Genomic DNA, 22,292 nt, shown 5'->3' on the forward strand with positions numbered 1-22,292 from the left:
GTATTAGAGATTACTTAAAAATAAAAAAAATTTTTTTGATTAGGCTTCATACCCAGTATAGAGCCCAATGAGGGCCTTGAACTCATGACCTTGAGATCAAGACCTGAGCTGAGGTAGAGTCAGATGCTTAACTGACCAAGCCACTCAGGTGATCCCTCAATAAAATCTTTAATAAAATAAAAAAAATAAAACCTCTGCACACAACGCCTGGGAGGAGGGTCTGGTTACCCTTAATTTTCAGAGTAAGAAACTGAGAAAATGTTTCCTTTTACTCACCAGGCATTACAGGGGGCACTGGGAGCTGCAGGAGGGAAGGGCAGGCACAGTGAATGTGTGGTCTCCTGATCAGAGCGCGCATGAGCACAGTCCAGGGAGGACACAGGTGAAGACCCAGACTACCACGTGACTTCCTGTTCAGTGACAGGGTGCTATTACCAGAGGGGCCGATGCCTACTGCTTTGAGGCCCCATGTGGGGAGGCCTGGGAAGACCTCAGGAAATGGGAGGTGGATAGGGAGGAAAGAGAGGCAGGGGAATGGCTGTGCAGACCATGATGGTGGGAGGACTCCTGGCTTGGTGCTGAGGGGCTCACTGCAAGACAGTGCCTAGCAGTGGAAGGATGTGAGAGTGGGCCAGGAGAGGCTGGGGGGATTCTGGGTCTTTTTCAGGACCTAAAGCAGAGCAAGGGAGTGATGTGAAAATACTTGCATTTTGGAAAGAGGACTTAGGACGAGGGAAGGGAATGGACTGGAGGGGGTAAAAGAGAGTGTGGAAATCAGTAGATGATGCAACAGCTCAAAAGAAAGACAGTGGTGTTTGGTTCTTGATGGTAAAGGTGCAGAGTAATCTAGACACATGAGAAGGTCTCTGAACGTAAGGTCTGTGTCCACCACCAGTGTCTCACCCCTGGTAGTTTATATTGGAATCAACTGTGGGCTTTTTTTTTTTAAGATTTTATTTATTCATTAGAGAGAGAAAGAGCAACGGCAGAGGGACAGGGAGAAGCAGACTTTCCTCTGAGCAGGGAGCCCAACTATAGGCTTGATCCCAGGACTCCAGGATCATGACCTGAGTGGAAGACTGATGCTTAACTGACAGAGCCACCCAGGTGCCCCACCTGTGGGGCTTTTAAAACATCCAGACACCCAGGCAGCATTCTATACCCCCTGAAGCCGAGACTGTCTTACACTGATATGACTTCATTAAAGGACAACTTGGAAATATTTATCAGCTGTTAAATGTTCATACCTTTTAACTAGGCATTTCTGCTCCTGGATATTTATCTTCAGATATGCCTTTACATTGTGTCCATTACAATAACATTTATAATATTAGAACACTAGGCACCACCTAAATGCCCATCCAATAAAACACTGACTAAAATGATGGTGCAGGTTTAAAAGTAAGGATGTAGAGAGTCAAAGGTGAGAGAGAGGCAAATGTTTCATTCTAAATCTTTTGTTCTCCATAAGAATTTTTATTTAAATTTTAACATATTTTTAGAATAGGTAGTGGGCTGGGGCACCAAGATGGCTCTGTCGGTTAATTGTCTGACTCTTGATTTCAGCTCAGGTCATGATCTCAGCATCGTGAAACTGAGCCTAGTTGGGCTCTGCACTGGGTGTGGAGCCTGCTTCAGATTCTCTCTTTCCCCTTCCCTCTGCCCCTCCTCATACTGTGTGCACATGCTCTCCCTCAATCTCTCTCTCTCTCTCTCAAAAAAAAAAAGAAAAGAAAAGAAAAGAAAAAGAATAAGTAAAGGGTTAAATGGTCTAAGAATCGAAGCAGTATGAAAAGACACATTGAGAAGCTTTACTCCCCCTTTTGCCCTCCCATCCCATTCCCCACCTCCCTTCCTATCAGCAGAGCGTGGAGCTGGCCTCCAAGGTGGCCACCAGTGATCCCATCTGCTGGTATTCAAACACTTGTGTGGTCCTCTCCTTTGCTGTTGGTCTGTGTGAACCATGGTCTGTCACTTTTCAAATTAAATTATAAAGGAGATTGTGGCTGCCATCTCGAGTGCTCTTTCTCATTTCTTGGATCATTTGCTCTCAGAGAAGCCATGTTATAAGCTGCCCTGTGGAGATACCCACATGCTGAGGAACCTAAGCCTCCTCCCACTAATCGCCAGTGAGGAACAGAGTGAGGCTTGCCAATAAAGATGTGAGTGAGCTCGGAAGCCCCTCCTGTCGCTCCAGCCCACATCTTCAGTGCAGGTCTTGAGAGTTCCTGAGTTAGAACTACTCAGCTAAGCCACTCCTGGATTCCAGACCCCCAGAAACTATGTGAGACAGTAAATATTGTTTTAAGTGGCTAGGTTTGGGGGTAACTTGTTACACAGCAACAGACAAATAATACACTATATTCACTAGTTTATTCTTTATCCTTCATGTTTCTTTATGTGAAGAAAATCAAATATAAATATACATGTTTATTTCCTCCATTTTCTTACCCACACACACAAAAATGGTGTACTATATATACCCCATTCTGTGCTACTTTTTCCCCTTCACTCAATGATATTTTTGGAGATTTTATATCATTACATAGAACACATTCTCATTCTTTTTACAGCTGCTTAACTCCCTTATTGCTGGACATTTGGATTGTTTCCCACTTTTCATTATTACAAACAATGCTGCCATAAATAGCTTGAAAGTACATCCCCTCATATGGTACCAGGGTATCTGTAGAAGAGAATTCCAGAAGCGAAGTTTCTAGGTCAAAGGTATATTTTCTAACTTTGGCAGATACCCCGCCTTAGGGGGAGTATGCCCTTTAATATTTTTGAATTTTGAATCATGTGCCTGTTCTGCCTTTTAAAAAAGTCTAATGCTCATGTGAGGTGGAGAATTCCCACTGCTCTAGTCTCCACCAATTAGCTGCTTTGAGGGGACAAGGAGGAAAAAGGTTAAAAATCCAAACTTGCCATGTGCTTTAAAAGCATGCACCCAATAAGATTTCAAACAGCTGCTAATGTGAACACTGAGGAGAGCTCAGAAACTGAGCTGGGAGCTCCTGTGATGGTCTGTGGCCAAGGGTGACGTGGACAGTGGCTTTGGGCTCAGATAAAGGAAGGCCGCCCCCATCTGCTCCGTGCAGATGCAGACCACCATGGCTCAGGGGCCGTATGGAAAGACTCAGCTACTCTTCACGATGAAAGCCTGACATGGAGCCAAGAAGACAGGACAGGGCATGGGGAGAAACTCCAGAAAGAAGGGGTGTGCTGGGGTGTTAGCGGAGACAGGTATCTGTCTGGATTATGGCTTCACAAGGCTGGCCTGAAAGAGTTATTGCTGTTTTATTATGTTGGAAAATGGAGTATTCTTAATATAAATTCACAGGAAAAAAATGCTCACCTCCACAGCCAGCCAGCTGTGTGTATTGTGGATCACTCACTTGTATTTCCACTCAACACTACGTGAAGAACTACCCCCAAGCCGCTAGGGAATGTTGTGCATTAATAATGAGTCTAGATTGTGCCCAGAGAAGTAAGTCATGTTCAGAGCAAACAACACAGTCCAACTCTGCTTTGACTCTCTTCTGCAGTTATAATTTTGGTTAACATGATGTTTTCCCATTGTTCAAAGATTTTGGCAGCACTTCTGCCCAAAAGAAGACAGGCAAAATTCCCTTCATGTTTGAAAGATTACTTTATGATATAGCAATGCTATGTAGTTAGGGAAAACATGGGATTTATTATCAGAAGATTACATTTTGAGTCTAGTGCTATCACATATTAGCAATTGATCTTGGCAAGCCATTAATCTTCCCAAACCTTAGTCTCCTGGTTGGTAAGTGAGACTAAGAACAGCTGCCTCCACTACCCCACAGGTGGTTCTCAGGACTCCCCTCCAATGAGGAGTACTGCAAAAATGCCTTAAAAATAAGTGTATGGTCCGTGCTTGATTATACCAGTGATTATGGACTTGAGAGCCTTTATCTTATGACTTCAATGGCTATCCATTGTAAGATTCTTCTCAATCTGAAATGATTGAGTTGACTCCCAGAATTGTGTATCATTCTTATAAGAAGTCATTTCCCACATTGTGCTCAGTATCAGGCTTTTAAAATATCAGCTTGGTTTTCTCAGATTCACAAACAGAAGCTGCCCCGGCCCTGTGGATGGCAAAGCCATTCTTTTTACTCTACAGCCTCCGTCATCCGTGACTCTTCTCTCATATCCATATGAGGATGGCCTCTTCGTATCAAGCCATCAGCAAAGCTTGTGGGCTCTACCTTCAGCATACAGCCAACAGTGTGACCATGTGTCACCATGCTGGCCGGGGTGGCCTCCATTCTCCCTCCTCACCCACATCGTGTATGCCTTTTACAACAAAGACGGTTCATGCCACCCACTTCTCAAGACCCTCCAGTGACCCTTTCTCATTCAGATTCCACTGCTGCCTGTGAATCCCAGATGGTCTCCCCTGTGGGCCTCACTGACATCATCCCCTGCTGGGCTCAGATGGCCTGGGTCATGCCTGGCTCTTGGCCTTTCCTGAAACGTGCCACACACACTCCTACCTCTGTGATTTGCAAATGCTGTTCTTTGCTGAGAGTGCTGTTCTAACCAAATACCACACATTCACTCATCTTTTCAGGGCTCTGCTCAGTGGCACCATATCTTCCTGCAGCATGTAACAGAACATGCCCTCCCCAGCCCAGGGAACATCATCTCTCCCCTATCCTGCTTTGCTTCACAGCACCTTTTGCATCTGATATATATATATATTCATTGTTTGTCTTCCCCCTTCCTCTCTCCCTCACCTGCTGCCCAATGTAAGCTTCACAAAAGCAAAACTGTCTTACTCATTGTTAAATCCCCAGAGCCTAGAAGAGTACCTGACTCAGAGTAGGAACACATGAAATAGTTGACAACTGGATAAATAAATGGAGAACAGATTACCTAAGTGTGACACATACATACATACATACATACATACATACATAAGTAGGTAGGTGGAGAAGTTGATATTACAGCTAGATTATAGCCAATAAAGAGTAACTTATTTTTTAATATTTATAGGCCATCTGTCTCTCTTATAAATTATCTTTCATGTCTTTTGTTCATTTTCCCTATGGAAATGATTTTATTTTATGTACTCTTTATGAAGAATTTTTGCTCATAGACATATTTTCTGTTTTGAAATGTGCATTGTAGGATAAGACACTGCTTTTACTGCTTTAAGGTATCTAAAATGTCTTTTAAGATTGAGTAAGTCACTAAAAAAAACAGATGAAATTAAGTCACTGATGTATGAACCATTTCCTTCTGTTTTATTAATTCCAATTGGATTCCCAGAATTGGACTCCTGTGCTGTGGGGGACCATGGCTGTGAACATTCATGTGTAAGCAGCGGAGACTCTTTTGTGTGCCAGTGCTTTGAAGGGTATATACTCCGTGAAGATGGGAAAACCTGCAGAAGTAAGTTTTTACTGGAGTTGTCTCACATTACTGTGTCTGATTTTTGCATAAATTCTACTATCCTGATCTCTGTTTAAATCAGCTACTCTCAAAAGCCAATGCCCCACGATGATTCAGTATAATGTGGGATCCTGGATGACATCAGAAAAATGACATCAGGTTAAAAACTAAGGAAATGTAAATAAACCTTGGATGTTAGTTGGTGTTAATGTATCAATATTGGTCCATTGATTGTAACAAATGTATCACACTAATATAAGTTGCTAATACTAGTGGAAACTGGTTTTGTTGTTTTAGGAACTCTGCGCTATCTCCTCCATCTTTCTGTAAATCTAAAACTGTTCTAAAAAATAAACTCTGTTGAAAGAAAACACAAACAAGCAAAGAAATGGACAATGAAAAAAACATAGTGCTTAGAACTACAAGAGAAGTTGCTCATTTATGCCCTGTGGCAAGAAACAAGATCTAGCAGCTTCTAGTCCTGCCATTTATTAGTTGGGCAAGTTGTTTCACTTCTCTGAGCCTCTGTTGTTGCAGGTAGCACAAATCTCTCAAAGAGACCACTGTATGATGAGTCCATTCTTCTGTTTCAGAAAGCAAAGCCTCTTAGATAGGGCCAAGATGCATCTGTTTAATCAAAGGGAAGTATATAACCCTGAGCAAATGGTTTTCATCCTTATCGGTCATCTTTCCCTCAGTTTCTCAAAGCACTTTGCAAAGAACAACTCATATTTGACATGTTTGAAGAAGAGATAGGTAATTGGAATTATTGCTCTCATTTTCCAGACAGATAGGAAAGGTAAAGCTCCAAGAGATTAAGTGATTCTCCAAAGCCATGTGTCAGGGACAAAGCCAAAATTAAATTTCAGTACCACTAATCTAAACTGAGTTTTAATCTTCTAAGTAACCATATCATACCAGTAATGTTCCTTTTGCTATTAGAAACTGAATCTACAGAAAGCCAATGACTGATTGCATTTAATGAGATATTGAAGTAGGTGCTGGTTAGTGGTGCTGCAGATGATAATGAGGAAGTTTGAAGAGTTAACCTAAATTAGAGCCGTTGAAATTCATCCTTAATTTTTACTTTGCTCCCATGGATCACTGAGCAAAAGGGGGCCTGGAGCACCTGGTGGCTGAGATGGATGGATCTTCCAAGGTGAAGCCCGGGGAAATTTTATGTTGGTAAAATTGTGTTAACTTGCTCCCCTGCCCTCAGGGAAAGGTGTCTGCCAATCAGTAAACCATGGCTGTGAGCATATTTGTGTGAACAGTGATGAGTCATACATCTGCAAGTGCCGGGAAGGATTCCGGCTTGCTGAAGATGGGAAGCGCTGCAGAAGTAAGTGGTCTCCAGGTAGAGATGAACTCTTCTGTCTGCTGGACTGGAAAATTATATAACTTCATTTAATATTTAAAATCTTCCCTTATGAGCAATGTTACAGTTACAAGTTCCTGCCATAGGTGCTCTGAGAGTGTTTGCTATCGATCCTTATAGGAGATAGTTTTTCAGGACTTTCTCAGTCAGGGTCCTGAGTTGTCAGGCTCTTTGTGATCTCCATTTCTTCCAGTTGCTGGCCCTTCCATGACTACTGTGTGGATGCCCACAGCCTCCCACAGAGCCTGGCTAATCATTGGACAGACTTAGAATCTCTGCCAGCAATTATCATGAGGATCACAGGATAATTACAGCGCTTTTGCTTCTCACAAGACCTTAGAAATAAGGGAAGGGGACTAAGGGCTTTTTCTGTGGGTTTTATTTATCCATTTTCTCTATCATTTGCTTCTATAGGTCACTCAGAACAGATTCTGAGAGTACTTAGAAGGTATATTAATCAGTTTACCTAGAGAAATAGAACCGAGAGGATGTAGGTGTGTGTGCCTATAGACAGGGATGGAGAGAGAGAGAGAGAAAATCCACTATCTGCAGGGCAGGCCAGCAGGCTGGAGACCCAGGAAAAGCTGGTGCAGCTCCTTTCCAAAAGTAGTCTGTAAGCAGAATTCCTTCTTCCTCAGGTGGTGGTGGGGGCTTCAGTCTTCTTTCTCAGAAGGTCTTCAACTGATTGGAGGAAGCCGATTCTATGGAGTGTACTCAAAGTCTAATGATTGAAATGTTCATCTCATCTGAAAAAATACTTTCACAGCAGTATCTAGACTGGTGTTTGATGGGCACAATAGCCTGGGCAAGGTGACATATAAAGTGAACTATCACAGCACAGAAAAAGAGAGCGAGACAGAGAGAGAGAGAGAGCACACATGAGCTTGGTGAAGTGGTCGCTAGAAGAGCACAGGGCAAGGATTTTTCTCCACTGTGAGATTCGGATCTGCTAGTCCCTATGAGGTGGGGGTTTGAAACTGTCTCCTTGCTTTAGTGGCACTCTGCTCCAGTGGGCAGGACGGGTCTATTTTAGTTTAGGCAAAATCAATTCACTAGCTTCTGAAGTTGATTTGGGGGAATTTCCTCGCAGACTCCTTTGAGGTAACTTGGGACCTCCTGCATGTCAACAAAGCCAGGTTAAGAGGAGCTCACTGTCCTCATTCCTCCACTGGGAAGAGGGGCTCCTACCTTGAACGAGTGGACTCCCGGGATGCCAACAGGACCCTGGCCTGACTTTGCAGGTCTCCCCACACCATCCTGTTTTGCCTTCACACTGCAGTGTTCTCTCTGTGGAGACCATTTCTGCAGTTCTGCCCATTGTCTCTGCCCAAGCCGTTGATGATTTTATTTCTATGAATGCAAGTGTACACACATGCACCATTTATTCATGCAACATATTCTTTGCTTAGTAAATTGGGCTGTTGTATACCACGCCCAACATCCACTTCTGGAATTTGATCACTATATCAAATATCACCATTCCCACTTCTAGGGAGATCTGTAGTTACCAATGCCAACTTTATAGGAAACTCCTCCTTCTTGGGGGCTAATGACAGAGAAGAGCTATAGGCTTTCATGTGATGGAGGAGGAGCACATGGGAAACACGTGTCTCAGCTGTGCCATCAACTTGCTGCAAGACCTCAGGTGACTCTGTGACATGTTTTGAGTTTCTTCATGTATACACTGGGTATAATTATTCCTGCTTTTGTCTTCTTACAGAATGTTGTGAAGATTAGAGGGCTGTAACTACTCTGAAGCATTTAAAGTACCTCACACATGAGAAACGTTCATTAATTAAAACTATAGTGTTTGGGATGTCTATGGGGAAAAAATCAGTAGTTTGGGAAAGTCAAAACCCAAAGCAACATTAAATAATTCTAAAAATTAATAAGAAATACAGGATGCCCAATCACCCTGTGGGGTGGGGCTTCAGACCTGTGGGGGCTGGGGCTTTCTGAGAAGAGCTTCTCCCTTCCCACGCCCTATCCTGAGTATTAGAATGAAAAAAGGGCATATTATAGAGGAAGTTTAAACAGGAATGGTTTTTATAAAAATGGATTACTTCTGTGATCTTGACCTGATGTGACCATTCAGTCTAGCTCATTCCTGCATGGATGAGGTTGCTCAACTCCCTACATTTCCCTCAGGGAAGGATGTCTGCAAATCGACCTACCACGGCTGTGAACACATTTGTGTTAATCATGGCAACTCCTACATCTGCAAATGCTCAGAGGGATTTGTTCTAGCTGAGGATGGAAGACGGTGCAAGAGTAAGTGATCTGAACTTGACTTTCTGCTTTAATTTGGTTTGGGAGCAATTGCTCTTTGGAATATTTTCAGGAAACAAATCCTTCACCTCTGCTTCTCCCATAATGGAGCTTAACTGAGGCACCTATGGAAAAACTTTTGGTTTTAATTGACAGTAAATTTGCTATCAGCCAAAAGGCTGGAGTGATCTGAGGCTGAATGAGCATACCTAGATGAGAGATGTAAGATTTGTCCTCTGCTCTGTGCTGGGGAATTACATTCTGGGCTAAAATGAAGAGGAAGATAAAAAGAAAGAGAAAGATAGATCTAAGTTTAAACATTAAAAAAAAAGCCCTCTAAAGTATCATGAAAAAAAAGGAAAATTATTTTGTGAGATCAGAGTAGAGAAGACCTTTCTAAACATGACATGAAACATACAAACCATTTTTTTAAAAGAAAATGCATAGTGAAAGATTAAAACTGATGTCTTTTTTTAAAACCTATTATCAGATCAAAAAGGTTGATGACTCCTCGTGTTGACAAAGGTATATCGTAATGGCAGCTATAAACTTATCACACTGTGTGTCTGAATCAGTACAACCATTAGAGAGCAGTTTGGTAATATTTTAAAGGCAGTTCCACTTCTATTTGTATTAGATAAATAGAAATGCACACACATACATACATATGCATATGTCCTTTTGTAATGTTTAAATTCTGTTCCATGTGAATGCATTATTTTTTAGAAAAAAAATTTTTAAAAAAAGGTAAGGACAAGCAAGATTTAGGAGGCAGATTATACTTAGTACCTGTACTTAGGAAGCTCAGTACTACGTCAAGTGAAAAATAAAGGAAGAAACTGGGGATCTTTGTAGAAAAAGACTTGAGGAATCATTCCAATACCAAAGTGACAGTTACTTCTTTTGTGACTTATATGACACCCACAGGGAAAGAAAGAACAGTGGTCAGAAGCTATAGCTCAGCATGAGGACAAAGACACTGTCAGGGAAGCTGCGTGATTAGTTCGTTAAGATCATGAACTTTGGGTCAGACAGACCTGGGCTTCAACCCCTATTCCTACTACCTGTGTGACCTTAGACAAATTATTTAACTTTTCTGAGTCTCAGTTTCTTCATCTATAATATGAGGAATAAACTCCAATAAAAAATATATATAATATGAAGAATAGGGATCCCTGGGTGGCGCAGCGGTTTGGCGCCTGCCTTTGGCCCAGGGCGCGATCCAGATCCAGACCCAGGATCGAATCCCACGTCGGGCTCCCGGTGCATGGGGCCTGCTTCTCCCTCTGCCTGTGTCTCTGCCTCTCTCTCTCTCTCTGTGTGACTATCATAAATTAAAAAAAAAATTAAAAAAAAATGAAGAATAATGCTTCACAGAATCACCATGAGTAATAAAGATCATGTATTTAAAGGTGCTTAGCCCAATGCTGGCACATACTAACTGCTCAAAAAATAATAGCTATTGTAATCATCCACAGCAGAGATGTCCAGAGGTGGGGCGTTAATGGCGAGGTGATCTCTCCATCATGAGAGGTGTTCAGATCCAGGCTGAATGGTTACTGGGTAGGGCTATCATAAAGATGTAAGCAACAAGAGGGCTGTACTGGTCTTGTCTTTAAAGATCTTTAAGGTCTTGTCCAACCCTGGAATTCTGAAACTCTGAAAATTAAATTCTGAAGGCAAATCACTGCTCCATTGCAATCTCCTTAACTATGAAAGGAAAATGCTCAAATATGATTGTAGCGACCCTCCTGCAAACAAGTAGCCAACCAAGGAGCCATCATTCTTCTTGGATCAGAGAGCGCAAATCTGGGACTTCTTGCCCTTATGTTCTTCCTCTTTATCCAGCATTCTTACTTCCTGGAGAAGCCTTTTGTGTCTTTTGATGCATAGAGGCTGCAAGTACTGATTTTGTTCTGTAAGAAAAGAGTGTGTGGGGAAGACGACAAAAGAGACCTGCTGCTGGAAAATTATTCCAGTATTTCTACAATCTGCTGGAGAGCCATGTGCAGGCCGCCTGAGGGTCTTTTGTTGTTGTTGCTGATTCAAGAATAGGCTGTGAATGTAAATGAAGCCCTGAATTGGCCTTTTCTTCTTTCACTAATAAATGGTCAATAAATTGAATAACAGGGATAAGCACTTAACGAGAAAAGAGAAGAATTCAACCCCCTAACCACACACACACACACACACACACACACACTAGCATATTATTTGGAGGCCACACACAGAAATAATTTTGCTTTTGTGCATCCTTACTTGCTTATATTGTTGTGCTCGACTTCCAAATATTAGACAACTGCTTGATATGTGAAAGACAATGTTACAGTACATACTGTAGATCGTTTGAAGTGAGATCATTCATTTGGGATCTGTACATTTTTTTATGCAGCTCTAAATAACAAAAAGTCTGTCCATACCCAGATTTCCGGATTGCTTAAATATTCGCATAGAGCTTTCCTTTCGACCATTTGAGTTGCCTGAAGAGCTTCCATACAGATAAAGAATTCACAGTGATGATTCATTTCTAAGCTTCAATGAGTTGATAGGGTAGTTACAGGTATGCTACCCAAACACCACCACCTCCTTCATTTATTCTGTCAAGAAGCATTTATTGAACAACTGTTGTGTGTCAGGAATGGGGATACAGAAGTGAATAAGACATGGAACTTGCTGAGGAGGAACTGGCAGACCAGAGAGGGTGACACGTAATCAGGCAGTCAGTGTGCCATGTGGAGTACTGTACCGACTACACTGGACTGGAAGCAACTTCATGTCAGGGATTTTGCCTTGGTCACTATTGCAATCCCACTGTGCCCGCTGCCTTGTGTGAAGTAGGTACTCAAGAAGCAAATTTTTGTTGAATAAATTCGTAGTTGCTAGGAGTACAGAGCATAACTAATCCAATCGGCGTTACTAGGAATGCTCTCTGGGAGAGATGACAACTGAGCTGATTTAAGAATTTCCTTCTCTGCTCTGGGTCAGAATGCCAGCACCGGGGTAATGTCACCCTCCCGGAGTAGAGCTGCAGGAATCTTGTGGGTGCTGGCAGACCCTACAGTGTACTCTACACACAGTCCCTCCCAGACTTGGCTGTCAGTGACACAGAGTACAGCGTGGACCTAGTTTCCCTGACACTTTCTACCTCTGGTGGGTGATTTTGTTTGTGAAAAATGCTATTTTTATCAATCGAACAAGCCACTGAGAAAGGCAAATGTGAAAATTACTGTGGCTTGTGACTGTCCCCACCCCTTACGGAGTCCTGTGTATCACCTAAAGGAAGGTGCTTCTCCGGGGTGGCTGCGCCTCCAGCGGGAGCCTGCTCTTCTGGTACTCTGCCTGCGTCTTGATCACGTAACCATCTCAACTTTCTTTTCCTTCCTGAGGGTGCACTGAAGGCCCGCTCGACCTGGTCTTTGTGATCGATGGGTCCAAGAGCCTCGGGGAAGAGAATTTCGAGACTGTCAAGCAGTTCGTCGCGGGCATCATAGATTCCTTGGCGGTCTCCCCCAAAGCCGCCCGCGTGGGGCTGCTGCAGTATTCTACGCAGGTCCGCACGGAGTTCGCCCTGGGAGACTTCAGCTCGGCCAGAGACATGAAGAAAGCCGTGGCCCACATGAAGTACATGGGCAAGGGCTCCATGACGGGGCTGGCCCTGAAACACATGCTTGAGAGAAGTTTTGACCCAGTGGAAGGGGCCAGGCCTGTGTCCCCCGGGGTGTCCAGAGTGGCCATCGTGTTCACGGACGGCCGGGCTCAGGACGACGTCTCCGCGTGGGCCCGCAGGGCCCGGGCCGGCGGTAAGAGGGGCGGGCGGGCGGCGCGGGTTCCTGAGACGCTCCGAGGGTCCAGGCGGTCGGGCGCCGCGCGGGGTCTGAGCTGGGGAGCGGCTGCCTGCGGAGCACCCCCCCCCCCACCCCGACCCCAACCCCGACCCCGGGCATCCCGGGCGCGGCCGTGAGTCCTCCCGCCGCGCCGTCGGCCCCGGCCAGCGCCCGCGCCTCGCCAGCAGCCCCCGCCCCCGCCCCTGCGCCCCCCGCCCCGCGCCCCCCGCCCCCGCGCCCCCACGCCCCCGCCCCCACGCCCCCCGCGCCCACGCCCCCGCGCCCCCCGCCCCCGCGCCCCCCCGCCCCCGCCCCCACGCCCACGCCCCCACGCCCCCACGCCCCCACGCCCACGCCCGCCGGGGCCTGGCCGCTCTCGGCCCGGGCGCAGGGCCCTAGCAGCGCCGCTCGCGACCCCCGCCTGCTCGCTTTCGGATGCCCCGAGGAGGTCGGCACAGGGAGACTCCTGCTCCGAGGGGCCTTTCCGGATCGCTTTTTCTTTCTTAAACGAGCGCCTCGGGTGAACACTCGGAAAGCACAACAGCCTTGCGGTAGCGAATACCCTGGTGCTTGTAGGAGGCCAAGGCCAAGGCCAAGGCCAAGGCTAGCTTCTGAGAAAATGAAAACGTTGGAAGAAATTACGACTAGGTTCTTCCTCCAGAAAGCAAAGCCTCTTCGAGTTTTCCTGACTCCTGTATCGTGGTGGAGGGGGGACCTGGCAGTTACTTTAGTTGTGCATAGATGTAAAGTGTGACAGAGGAAAGTGGACCTCAGAAAAGGAAACCCAGGGGCGCCCGGGGGGGCTCAGCGGAGGAGCGTCTGCCTGCAGCCCAGGGCGTGATCCGGGAGACCCCAATCGAGTCCCGCATCCGGCTCTCCGCAGGGAGCCTGCTTCTCCCTCTGCCTGTGTGTCTGCCTCTCTCTCTCTCTGTCTCTCATGAATACATAAATAAAATCTTTAAAAAGGGGGGGGTGGTGGAAGAAACCCAAAAGTTAGGGTAGCTGGTAGAGCTAGAGTAAGGCAAAGTGACTGGATTTCTTGGGGAAATGAGAAAATTTGAGGTTTTAAAGCAGTTTGCTTGAAACCTGCTTTTCAAGAATTGTGGAGGGCACATTGCTCTAGCGAGTCCTATAAGGAGGGGAACGGTGTACCGACAGGGCTTCGTCTCAGAAGTGATGCACCCAGTACCTAGACCAGGCCTGGCACATAGTAACTGTGACTAATACTTGCTGAGTAGATGAACAAGGACAGTGAAGTCCATTCCTCCTCACAGAAAGGCTGGCGCACACTGACACTCTCTGTGAAGGCAGCTATTTTATTGGTATTGTGTACCTCACACTGACTTCTTTTTCTCTAGCCCAATAGAATAGTAGCCATGAAAAGTGTCCTCTTGTGAACCTTCTGAATGGACTGTAAAGCTGGCTGCTCAGACCCTGTTCCTCTGCTTTCCTAACTTGAGAACTCAGGTTCCAGCCTGCATTTTTAAAGTATACTGAGGGAAATATCTTGTCTCCAAAGACCATGGTTATCCCTTTTATGTGTCTCATTGAGATCAGCCTACCTTACTCTTTTGCCTACTCAGATCCCCACCAATCACCCAAGGGCAGATCGTACGAAAAACTGTTATTTATTTGGTTCTAAAATCAACAAAATTTACTAAAGTGAAATCCTCTGGATGAATTTAATTACTCCTATGCCTCGCTAATATTTTTTTTCAAAAGATAAAATAGTAGTTATCCTTTTTAGGAAGTTTGTATCAAGTCACTGGGCTCCCAAATATGTTGAACTTGCCTATTGATCCAACATAGACTTACAGCAAGGCATAACTCTTGCCCCTTGGCTTAAGGAGCCATTTGTGTGTGGTTGTGTGTGTGTGTGTGTGTGTGTGTGTGTGTTTTAATTCAGCCTATGAATTAGCCAGAACAAGATATCAGTCCTAAGAAATGTTGAAAATGGGAGTGAATTTAAGTTCTTACTGTGTTTTAGTTTCAAGCAAGGCATATAGGGAGGAAGTGAGTCTAATGACTTCTGTTGTTTAGAAAAGCTATTGGAATACAAACGATTTTAAAAACATATTATGAACAGCTCTACGCCAATACATTAGGCAATCTAGAAGAAATGGACTCAATTCTGGAAAGCCACAAATTACCAAAACTGGAACAGGAAGAAACAGAAAACCTGAACAGGCCAATAACCAGGGAGGAAATTGAAGCAGTCATCAAAAACCTCCCAAGACACAAGAGTCCAGAGCCAGATGGCTTCCCTGGGGAATTCTATCAAACGTTTAAAGAAGAAACCATACCTATTCTACTAAAGCTGTTTGGAAAGATAGAAAGAGATGGAGTACTTCCAAATTCATTCTATGAGGCCAGCATCACCTTAATTCCAAAACCAAAGACCCCACCAAAAAGGAGAATTACAGACCAATATCCCTGATGAACATGGATGCAAAAATTCTCAACAAGATACTAGCCAATAGGATCCAACAATACATTAAGAAAATTATTCACCATGACCAAGTAGGATTTATCCCTGGGACACAAGGCTGGTTCAACACTCGTAAAACAATCAATGTGATTCATCATATCAGCAAGAGAAAAACCAAGAACCATATGATCCTCCCATTAGATGCAGAGAAAGCATTTGACAAAATGCAGCATCCATTCCTGATCAAAACTCTTCAGAGTGTAGGGATAGAGGGAACTTTCCTCGACATCTTAAAAGCCATCTACAAAAAGCCCACAGCAAATATCATTCTCAATGGGGAAGCACTGGGAGCCTTTCCCCTAAGATCAGGAACAAGACAGGGATGTCCACTCTCACCACTGCTATTCAACATAGTATTGGAAGTCCTAGCCTCAGCAATCAGACAACATAAAGACATTAAAGGCATTCAAATTGGCAAAGAAGTCAAACTCTCCCTCTTCGCCAATGACATGATACTCTACCTAGAAAACCCAAAAGCCTCCACCCCAAGATTGCTAGAACTCATACAGCAATTTGGCAGTGTGGCAGGATACAAAACCAATGCCCAGAAGTCAGTGGCATTTCTATACACTAACAATGAGACGGAAGAAAGAGAAATTAAGGAGTCAATCCCATTTACAATTGCACCAAAAGCATAAGATACCTAGGAATAAACCTAACCAAAGAGGTAAAGGGTCTATACCCTAAAAACTATAGAACAATTCTGAAAGAAATTGAGGAAGACACAAAGAGATGGAAAAATATTCCATGCTCATGGACTGGCAGAATTAATATTGTGAAAATGTCAATGTTACCCAGGGCAATTTACACGTTTAATGCAATCCCTATCAAAATACCATGGACTTTCTTCAAAGAGTTGGAACAAATTATTTTAAGATTTGTGTGGATCAGAAAAGACCCCGAATAGCCAGGGGAATTTTAAAAAAGAAAACCATAGCTGGGGGCATCACAATGCCAGAGTTGAGGTTGTACTAGAAAGCTGTGGTCATCAAAACAGTGTGGTACTAGACAAAAACAGACACAATGGAACAGAATAGAGAACCCAGAAGTGGACCCTCAACTTTATGGTCAACTAATATTCGATAAAGGATGAAAGACTATCCACTGGAAGAAAGACAGTCTCTCCAATAAATGGTGCTGGGAAAATTGGACATCCACATGCAGAAGAATGAAACTGGACCACTCTCTTTCACCATACACAAAGATAAACTCAAAATGGATGAAAGATCTAAATGTGAGGCAAGATTCCATCAAAATCCTAGAGGAGAACACAGGCAACACCCTTTTTGAACTCAGCCACAGTAACTTCTTGCAAGATATATCCAGGAAGCCAAAAGAAACAAAAGCAAAAATGAACTGTTGGGACTTCATCAAGATAAGAAGCTTTTGCACAGCAAAGGATATAGTCAACAAAACTAAAAGACAACCTACAGAATGGGAGAAGATATTTGCAAATGACATATCAGATAAAGGGCTAGTTTCCAAGATCTATAAAGAACTTATTAGGGCAGCCCCGGTGGCGCAGAGGTTTGGCGCCGCCTGCAGCCCAGGGCGTGATCCTGGAGACCCTGGATCGAGTGTCACGTCGGGCTCTCTGCATGGAGCCTGCTTCTCCCTCTGCCTGTGTCTCTGCCTCTCTTTCTCTCCCTGCATCTCTATGAATAAATAAATAAAATCTTAAAAAAAAAAACTTATTAAACTCAACACCAAAGAAACAAACAATCCAATCATGAAATGGGCAAAAGACATGAAGAGAAATCTCACAGAGAAAGACATAGACATGGCCAACATGCACATGAGAAAATGCTCTGTATCACTTGCCATCAGGGAAATACAAATCAAAACCACAATGAGATACCACCTCACACCAGTGAGAATGGGGCAAATTAACAAGGCAGGAAACCACAAATGTTGGAGAGGATGTGGAGAAAAGGGAACCCTCTTACACTGTTGGTGGGAATGTGAACTGGTGCAGCCACTCTGGAAAACTGTGTGGAGGTTCCTCAAAGAGTTAAAAATAGACCTGCCCTACGACCCAGCAATTGCACTGTTGGGGATTTACCCCAAAGATACAGATGCAATGAAACACTGGGACACCTGCACCCCGATGTTTATAGCAGCAATGTCCACAATAGGCAAACTGTGGAAGGAGCCTCGGTGTCCATCGAAAGATGAATGGATAAAGAAAGATGTGGTCTATGTATACAATGGGATGTTACTCAGCCATTAGAAATGACAAATACCCACCATTTTCTTCGACATGGATGGAACTGAAGGGTATTATGCTGAGTGAAATGAGTCAATTGGAGAAGGACAAACATTATATGGTCTCATTCATTTGGGGAATATAAATAATAGTGAAAGGGAATAGAAGGGAAAGGAGAAGAAATGAGTGGGAAATATCAGAAAGAGAGACAGAACATGAAGACTCCTAACTTTGGGAAACGAACTAGGGGTGGTGGAAGGGAGGAGGGCGGGGGGTGGAGGTGAATGGGTGACGGGCACTGAGGGGGGCACTTGACGGGATGAGCACTGGGTGTTATTCTGTATGTTGGCAAATTGAATACCAATAAAAATAAATTTATTATTAAAACAAAAGAAAAAGAAAAGCTTTTGGAGTAATTTTATATCGCTGTTGAAATCTAAGGTTGGTACTTGGGTTTATTCTTTCTTTCTGACTTGGGGGATTCTCAGTGGTCTGCAGATTTTCCTTCTCAGCTTAGCACCTCCTCATAGTCCTTCCAAGAGGCCCTTCTCCCCCACCCCCATCATTAAAAGGTCCTATCCTAAAAAAAATAAAAATAAAAATAAAATAAAATAAAAGGTCCTATCCTATATACCCTTAAGAAGTAGAAACTAGATTAAAAGGTCATAATTTGACCTGCTTCTTAGAATTTTCCCAGAAGAGATTCCCATTTAGTAAGTCATAAGATAGTACTCCTTTCTCCTTTATCCCCAAGGCTAATTCAGGGAAAAGTTGAAGATTTGGCTGAGCAACAGGTTGGTGGTCTAGAAGCCTTCCCTAGAAGCCTCACCTTCCTCTTTCTTGGAACCCCCTCTTTGGTTCATAGGGCCAAAGTAAAAATGGTAGAGAGATAAAGGGAGGTTGACATGGATCCCTCAAGTCACAGCATGGAATATCAACCTGGCTTTGGGTGCGGGGCACACAACCTCCAGACCCTGGGAATGCAGCTCTAACTACCTTGTTCTTCATTTGCTCTGCAATTTAGGCATAACTATGTATGCTGTCGGGGTAGGAAAAGCTATTGAGGAAGAGCTACAAGAGATTGCCTCTGAGCCCACAGACAAGCATCTCTTCTATGCCGAAGACTTCAGCACAATGGGAGAGATAAGTGAAAAACTAAAGAAGGGTATATGTGAAGGTACTGTGGCCTGACCTCTGTCCGAGCTCCTCACACAGGGCAGCAGGAGCCCTTGGCTGAGAAATTCCCAACCTATTCCTCCCAAGTGCTCAACAAAGTGCCTCCCTGGTGTTCAGGGCCAGTAATGCCTGGAAACACTAAGCACAAAAATGGAACCAGGAAGAGAGAAGACCAAATTAGCAGCTAACACTGCGTGAGCACTAGCTCTGTACTGAGCGATGTGATCAATGTTTTGATAGACCAGCACACTTAATCCTCACAAGACCCCTATAGAAGCGATCATTTAACTAGGTTTACACACATCACAGAGCTGAGGCACAGTTTCAGGAGATGCCTGTAATTGGAGTGGAAAGGGAGTGGGGAGGGTAGTCCTTTCAAATGTGAAGAATGCCTTCTTGCAAGTACTTCTATTTACAGAACACAAGACTGCCCTGTAGAATCTAGATTGTTCTGTCCAAGAGCTCTCTGTGCTAATCTGCACTACACTCACTGTGCCAGGAGGCTCACTTAGAGCAGTTCTCCCCCAACACCTGACCTCCCTCCTCTCTTCCCTGTTCAGTCACCAATCAAATCCCAAACCAAGTGCTGTGTTTTACTTCTCTAAAGTAAAGAACAATGAGCCCGAGGCGGGAGGAGAAGGGGATGCAGAGGGAAGGCCTTTCAAATTTCCAAAAGGGAGGGGGTAGGATTTCACCTCTAGGCTGTTTCCTTCAAGCTGAAATGCCTGGTAGAGCTACTGCTACGGAGCAGCAGCTTAGTCCTTGGTCCACTGGAACTTTTTTCCCACCCTCCCTCCTGGACATGACATTTTTTGGGGTATTGTTAAGTAAGATGCATTGAAGCAGTCTAGATTTCATGTACAAGAGAACATCCCTAGTGTGGTCTTGGATTACTCTAGAAACCAATTGCTTTTTGAAGCAGTGTTAACCAAATAAAACCGAAACACCCTGGGTGACAGACAGCAGGTAGGTGGGGAGCTGGGATGAGCTTCTGAAAGAACACAAGCATACAGACAATTGTCACTCTCTTTGGTCATCTTTTTCCTCTCAGCTCTGGAAGATTCTGATGGAAGTCAGGACTCCCCAGCAGGAGAACTGCCAAAGAGGGTCCACCAGCCAACAGGTAAAATTCTAAAAAGCCAACAGGTAAACTTTTTAAAAGCAGTGTTTCTAGAACCTTTGGTGGATGCTTCCACCATGGTTTCCCCCAGACAAAAATCATTCAGAAGTGAAACTCAGTAAGATTAGGATTATGTCAACTATGGCTTTTTTCCCTCGGTCACACAGGAAACCCGCACTCTACACTTTAAGCCATATTTGGGAATAGTCCCTCTCAACTGACAGTCTTTTGCCTCAGTATGTCCCAAAGCAAAGCTGTGTACCACACGCTAGGAATACCAAGTACCTTACTCTGACCGCTGATGGCCGTGTTATATCCACAACCGTGTTAGGCAGGTTTGACTTCAGTTTTCTTTCTCTTTACAGAATCTGAGCCAGTCACCATAAATATCCGAGACCTACTTTCCTGTTCTAATTTTGCAGTGCAACACCGGTATCTGTTTGAAGAAGACAGTGTTTCACGGTCCACACAAAAACTTTTCCACTCAACAAAATCTTCAGGTAATTCCCAAAACAGTATTGCTGTCAGGTGATTCGATATCAGCCTCTTAGCTGGTCAACAGACTTACCCACAGGGTTTATGTATACAATGGAATATTCCTCAGCCATTAGAAACGACAAATACCCACCATTTGCTTCAATGTGGATGGAACTGGAGGGTATTATGCTGAGTGAAGTGAGTCAATCGGAGAAAGACAAACAGTGTATGTTCTCATTCATTTGGGGAATATGAATAATAGTGAAAGGGAATATAAGGGAAGGGAGAAGAAATGTGTGGGAAATATCAGAAAGGGACACAGAACATAAAGACTCCTAACTCTGGGAAACGAACTAGGGGTGGTGGAGGGGGAGGAGGGCAGGGGGTGGGGGTGAATGGGTGACGGGCACTGAGGGGGGCACTTGACGGGATGAGAGCACTGGGTGTTATTCTGTATGTTGGTAAATTGAACACCAATAAAAATTAATTTATTAAAAAAAAAAAAAAAGACTTACCCACAAGGAGCAAAGGAAAGGAGGCAGTAGGAAATAGGACAGGGGAGAAGAGTAGGGCCTAAGTGAAATGAGAACGAGAAGAATTAACTGAAAGACACTGGGGTAGCCTCCCATGTAGTCCACACTCGTGGCAGCTGTCAGTGTTGGAAGCCCATGCAGCCCTTTCCTGGTATTTACCCGGTCTGGCTGCATGGAAAAGTTGAACATTTCTTTCATTTTGGTTTCTGCTGATTCAGTCCTATTATTATGCATCTGGGAAGTCTAGTGGGTTATAGAGGTGAGTGAATACTTTCCATGTGCTTTCTCAGGAAGTCCTTTGGAAGAAAAACACGATCAATGCAAATGTGAAAATCTTATAATGTTCCAGAACCTTGCGAATGAAGAAGTGAGAAAGTTAACACAACGCTATATCCTTTTCTAACACGATGCTTGTGTGTGACGTAAAGAATTTCACCAAACTTCACAAATATTGTCTGTGGGTATATATTAAATGAAGTCATTTCCATAATGTCAAGAAGAGTGAACTCCCAGAAAGGAGTTTCTTCTTAAGCAGCCTGCTAGGTGTTTGAGGGCCAAGAGCAAGCCAAGCTTTGTGGCAAGAGTCAAGCACTCAGTTGCTATCTGCTATTCCAGGGATCTAGCAGTGAGGCCAGCTAGCCAGCCAGCCAGCATGCAAAGTAAAGAGAAAATAGACTTAAAATTTAACTCCCCTCAAAAACCAAAACAAACAAACAAACAAAAAAATTTAACTCCCTTTCTGCTGAGAGGAAAAGCAGGACATGTACCAGGTCTGATGTGCATCAAAAGTTCAGTAAGTCTAGGCAAAGAATGTAGAATGAAGAAGTTTCAAACTCCGTCAAAATTCCAAACCTTTCCTTTGGCCCCAAGCCACATTACAGCCACTGTGGTAAGTGTGTAGTTTCTTTTTTTCTTTTTTAAGATTTTTATGTATTTATTCATGAGAATACACAGAGAGGAGAGAGAGAGGCAGAGACACAGGCAGAGGGAGAAGCAAGCTCCATGCAGGGAGCCTGATGTGGGACTCGATCCCGGGTCTCCAGGATCATGCCCTGGGCTGAAGGCAGCACTAAACCACTGAGCCACCAGGCTGCCCGTGTGTAGTTTCTAGAAAACTGGAGTTTTTTTTGTTTGGCGGCAGAGATCTTTCATATCAGCACTCTAAGATGAAACATTCTATCAAGGGGGCAGCAGAACCCAATGATTCATTAAATCAATATTACACATAAAAGGAATGCTTTGAGATAATGGAGAAATGAGGATTCAGTGTTTTTATATTGTCAGCTGTTCTGAACTTAAAATTACAGTAAGCTTACTAAAGCTGGCTCATCTCTATCTCAGCATGCATCAACTAGCCTATAGACAAAAAGTTGAATTCTGAACCCTCTCTGTGCC

General features: G+C 44.0%; 1 protein-coding gene across 2 annotated transcripts in view; it reads left to right on the top strand.

The window, feature by feature from the left end:
• Positions 1–22,292, top strand: part of MATN2 (matrilin 2) — a 136,252-nt gene that overhangs the window by 112,295 nt on the left and 1,665 nt on the right. The window contains exons 11-18 of one of the 2 annotated variants that reach the window (XM_055303433.1): positions 5,305–5,427; positions 6,647–6,769; positions 8,954–9,076; positions 12,460–12,873; positions 18,616–18,768; positions 19,819–19,890; positions 20,253–20,387; positions 21,188–21,286. In XM_055303433.1, the coding sequence (XP_055159408.1) occupies positions 5,305–5,427; positions 6,647–6,769; positions 8,954–9,076; positions 12,460–12,873; positions 18,616–18,768; positions 19,819–19,890; positions 20,253–20,387; positions 21,188–21,286 (1,242 nt within the window). The remainder of the gene's footprint in view (positions 1–5,304; positions 5,428–6,646; positions 6,770–8,953; positions 9,077–12,459; positions 12,874–18,615; positions 18,769–19,818; positions 19,891–20,252; positions 20,388–21,187; positions 21,287–22,292) is intronic. The other variant, XM_055303434.1, reaches the window with a different exon arrangement.

This window comes from Nyctereutes procyonoides, unplaced genomic scaffold (genome assembly GCF_905146905.1).
Source record: "Nyctereutes procyonoides isolate TBG_1078 unplaced genomic scaffold, NYPRO_anot_genome, whole genome shotgun sequence".
NCBI classification, from domain to species: Eukaryota; Metazoa; Chordata; class Mammalia; order Carnivora; family Canidae; genus Nyctereutes; species Nyctereutes procyonoides.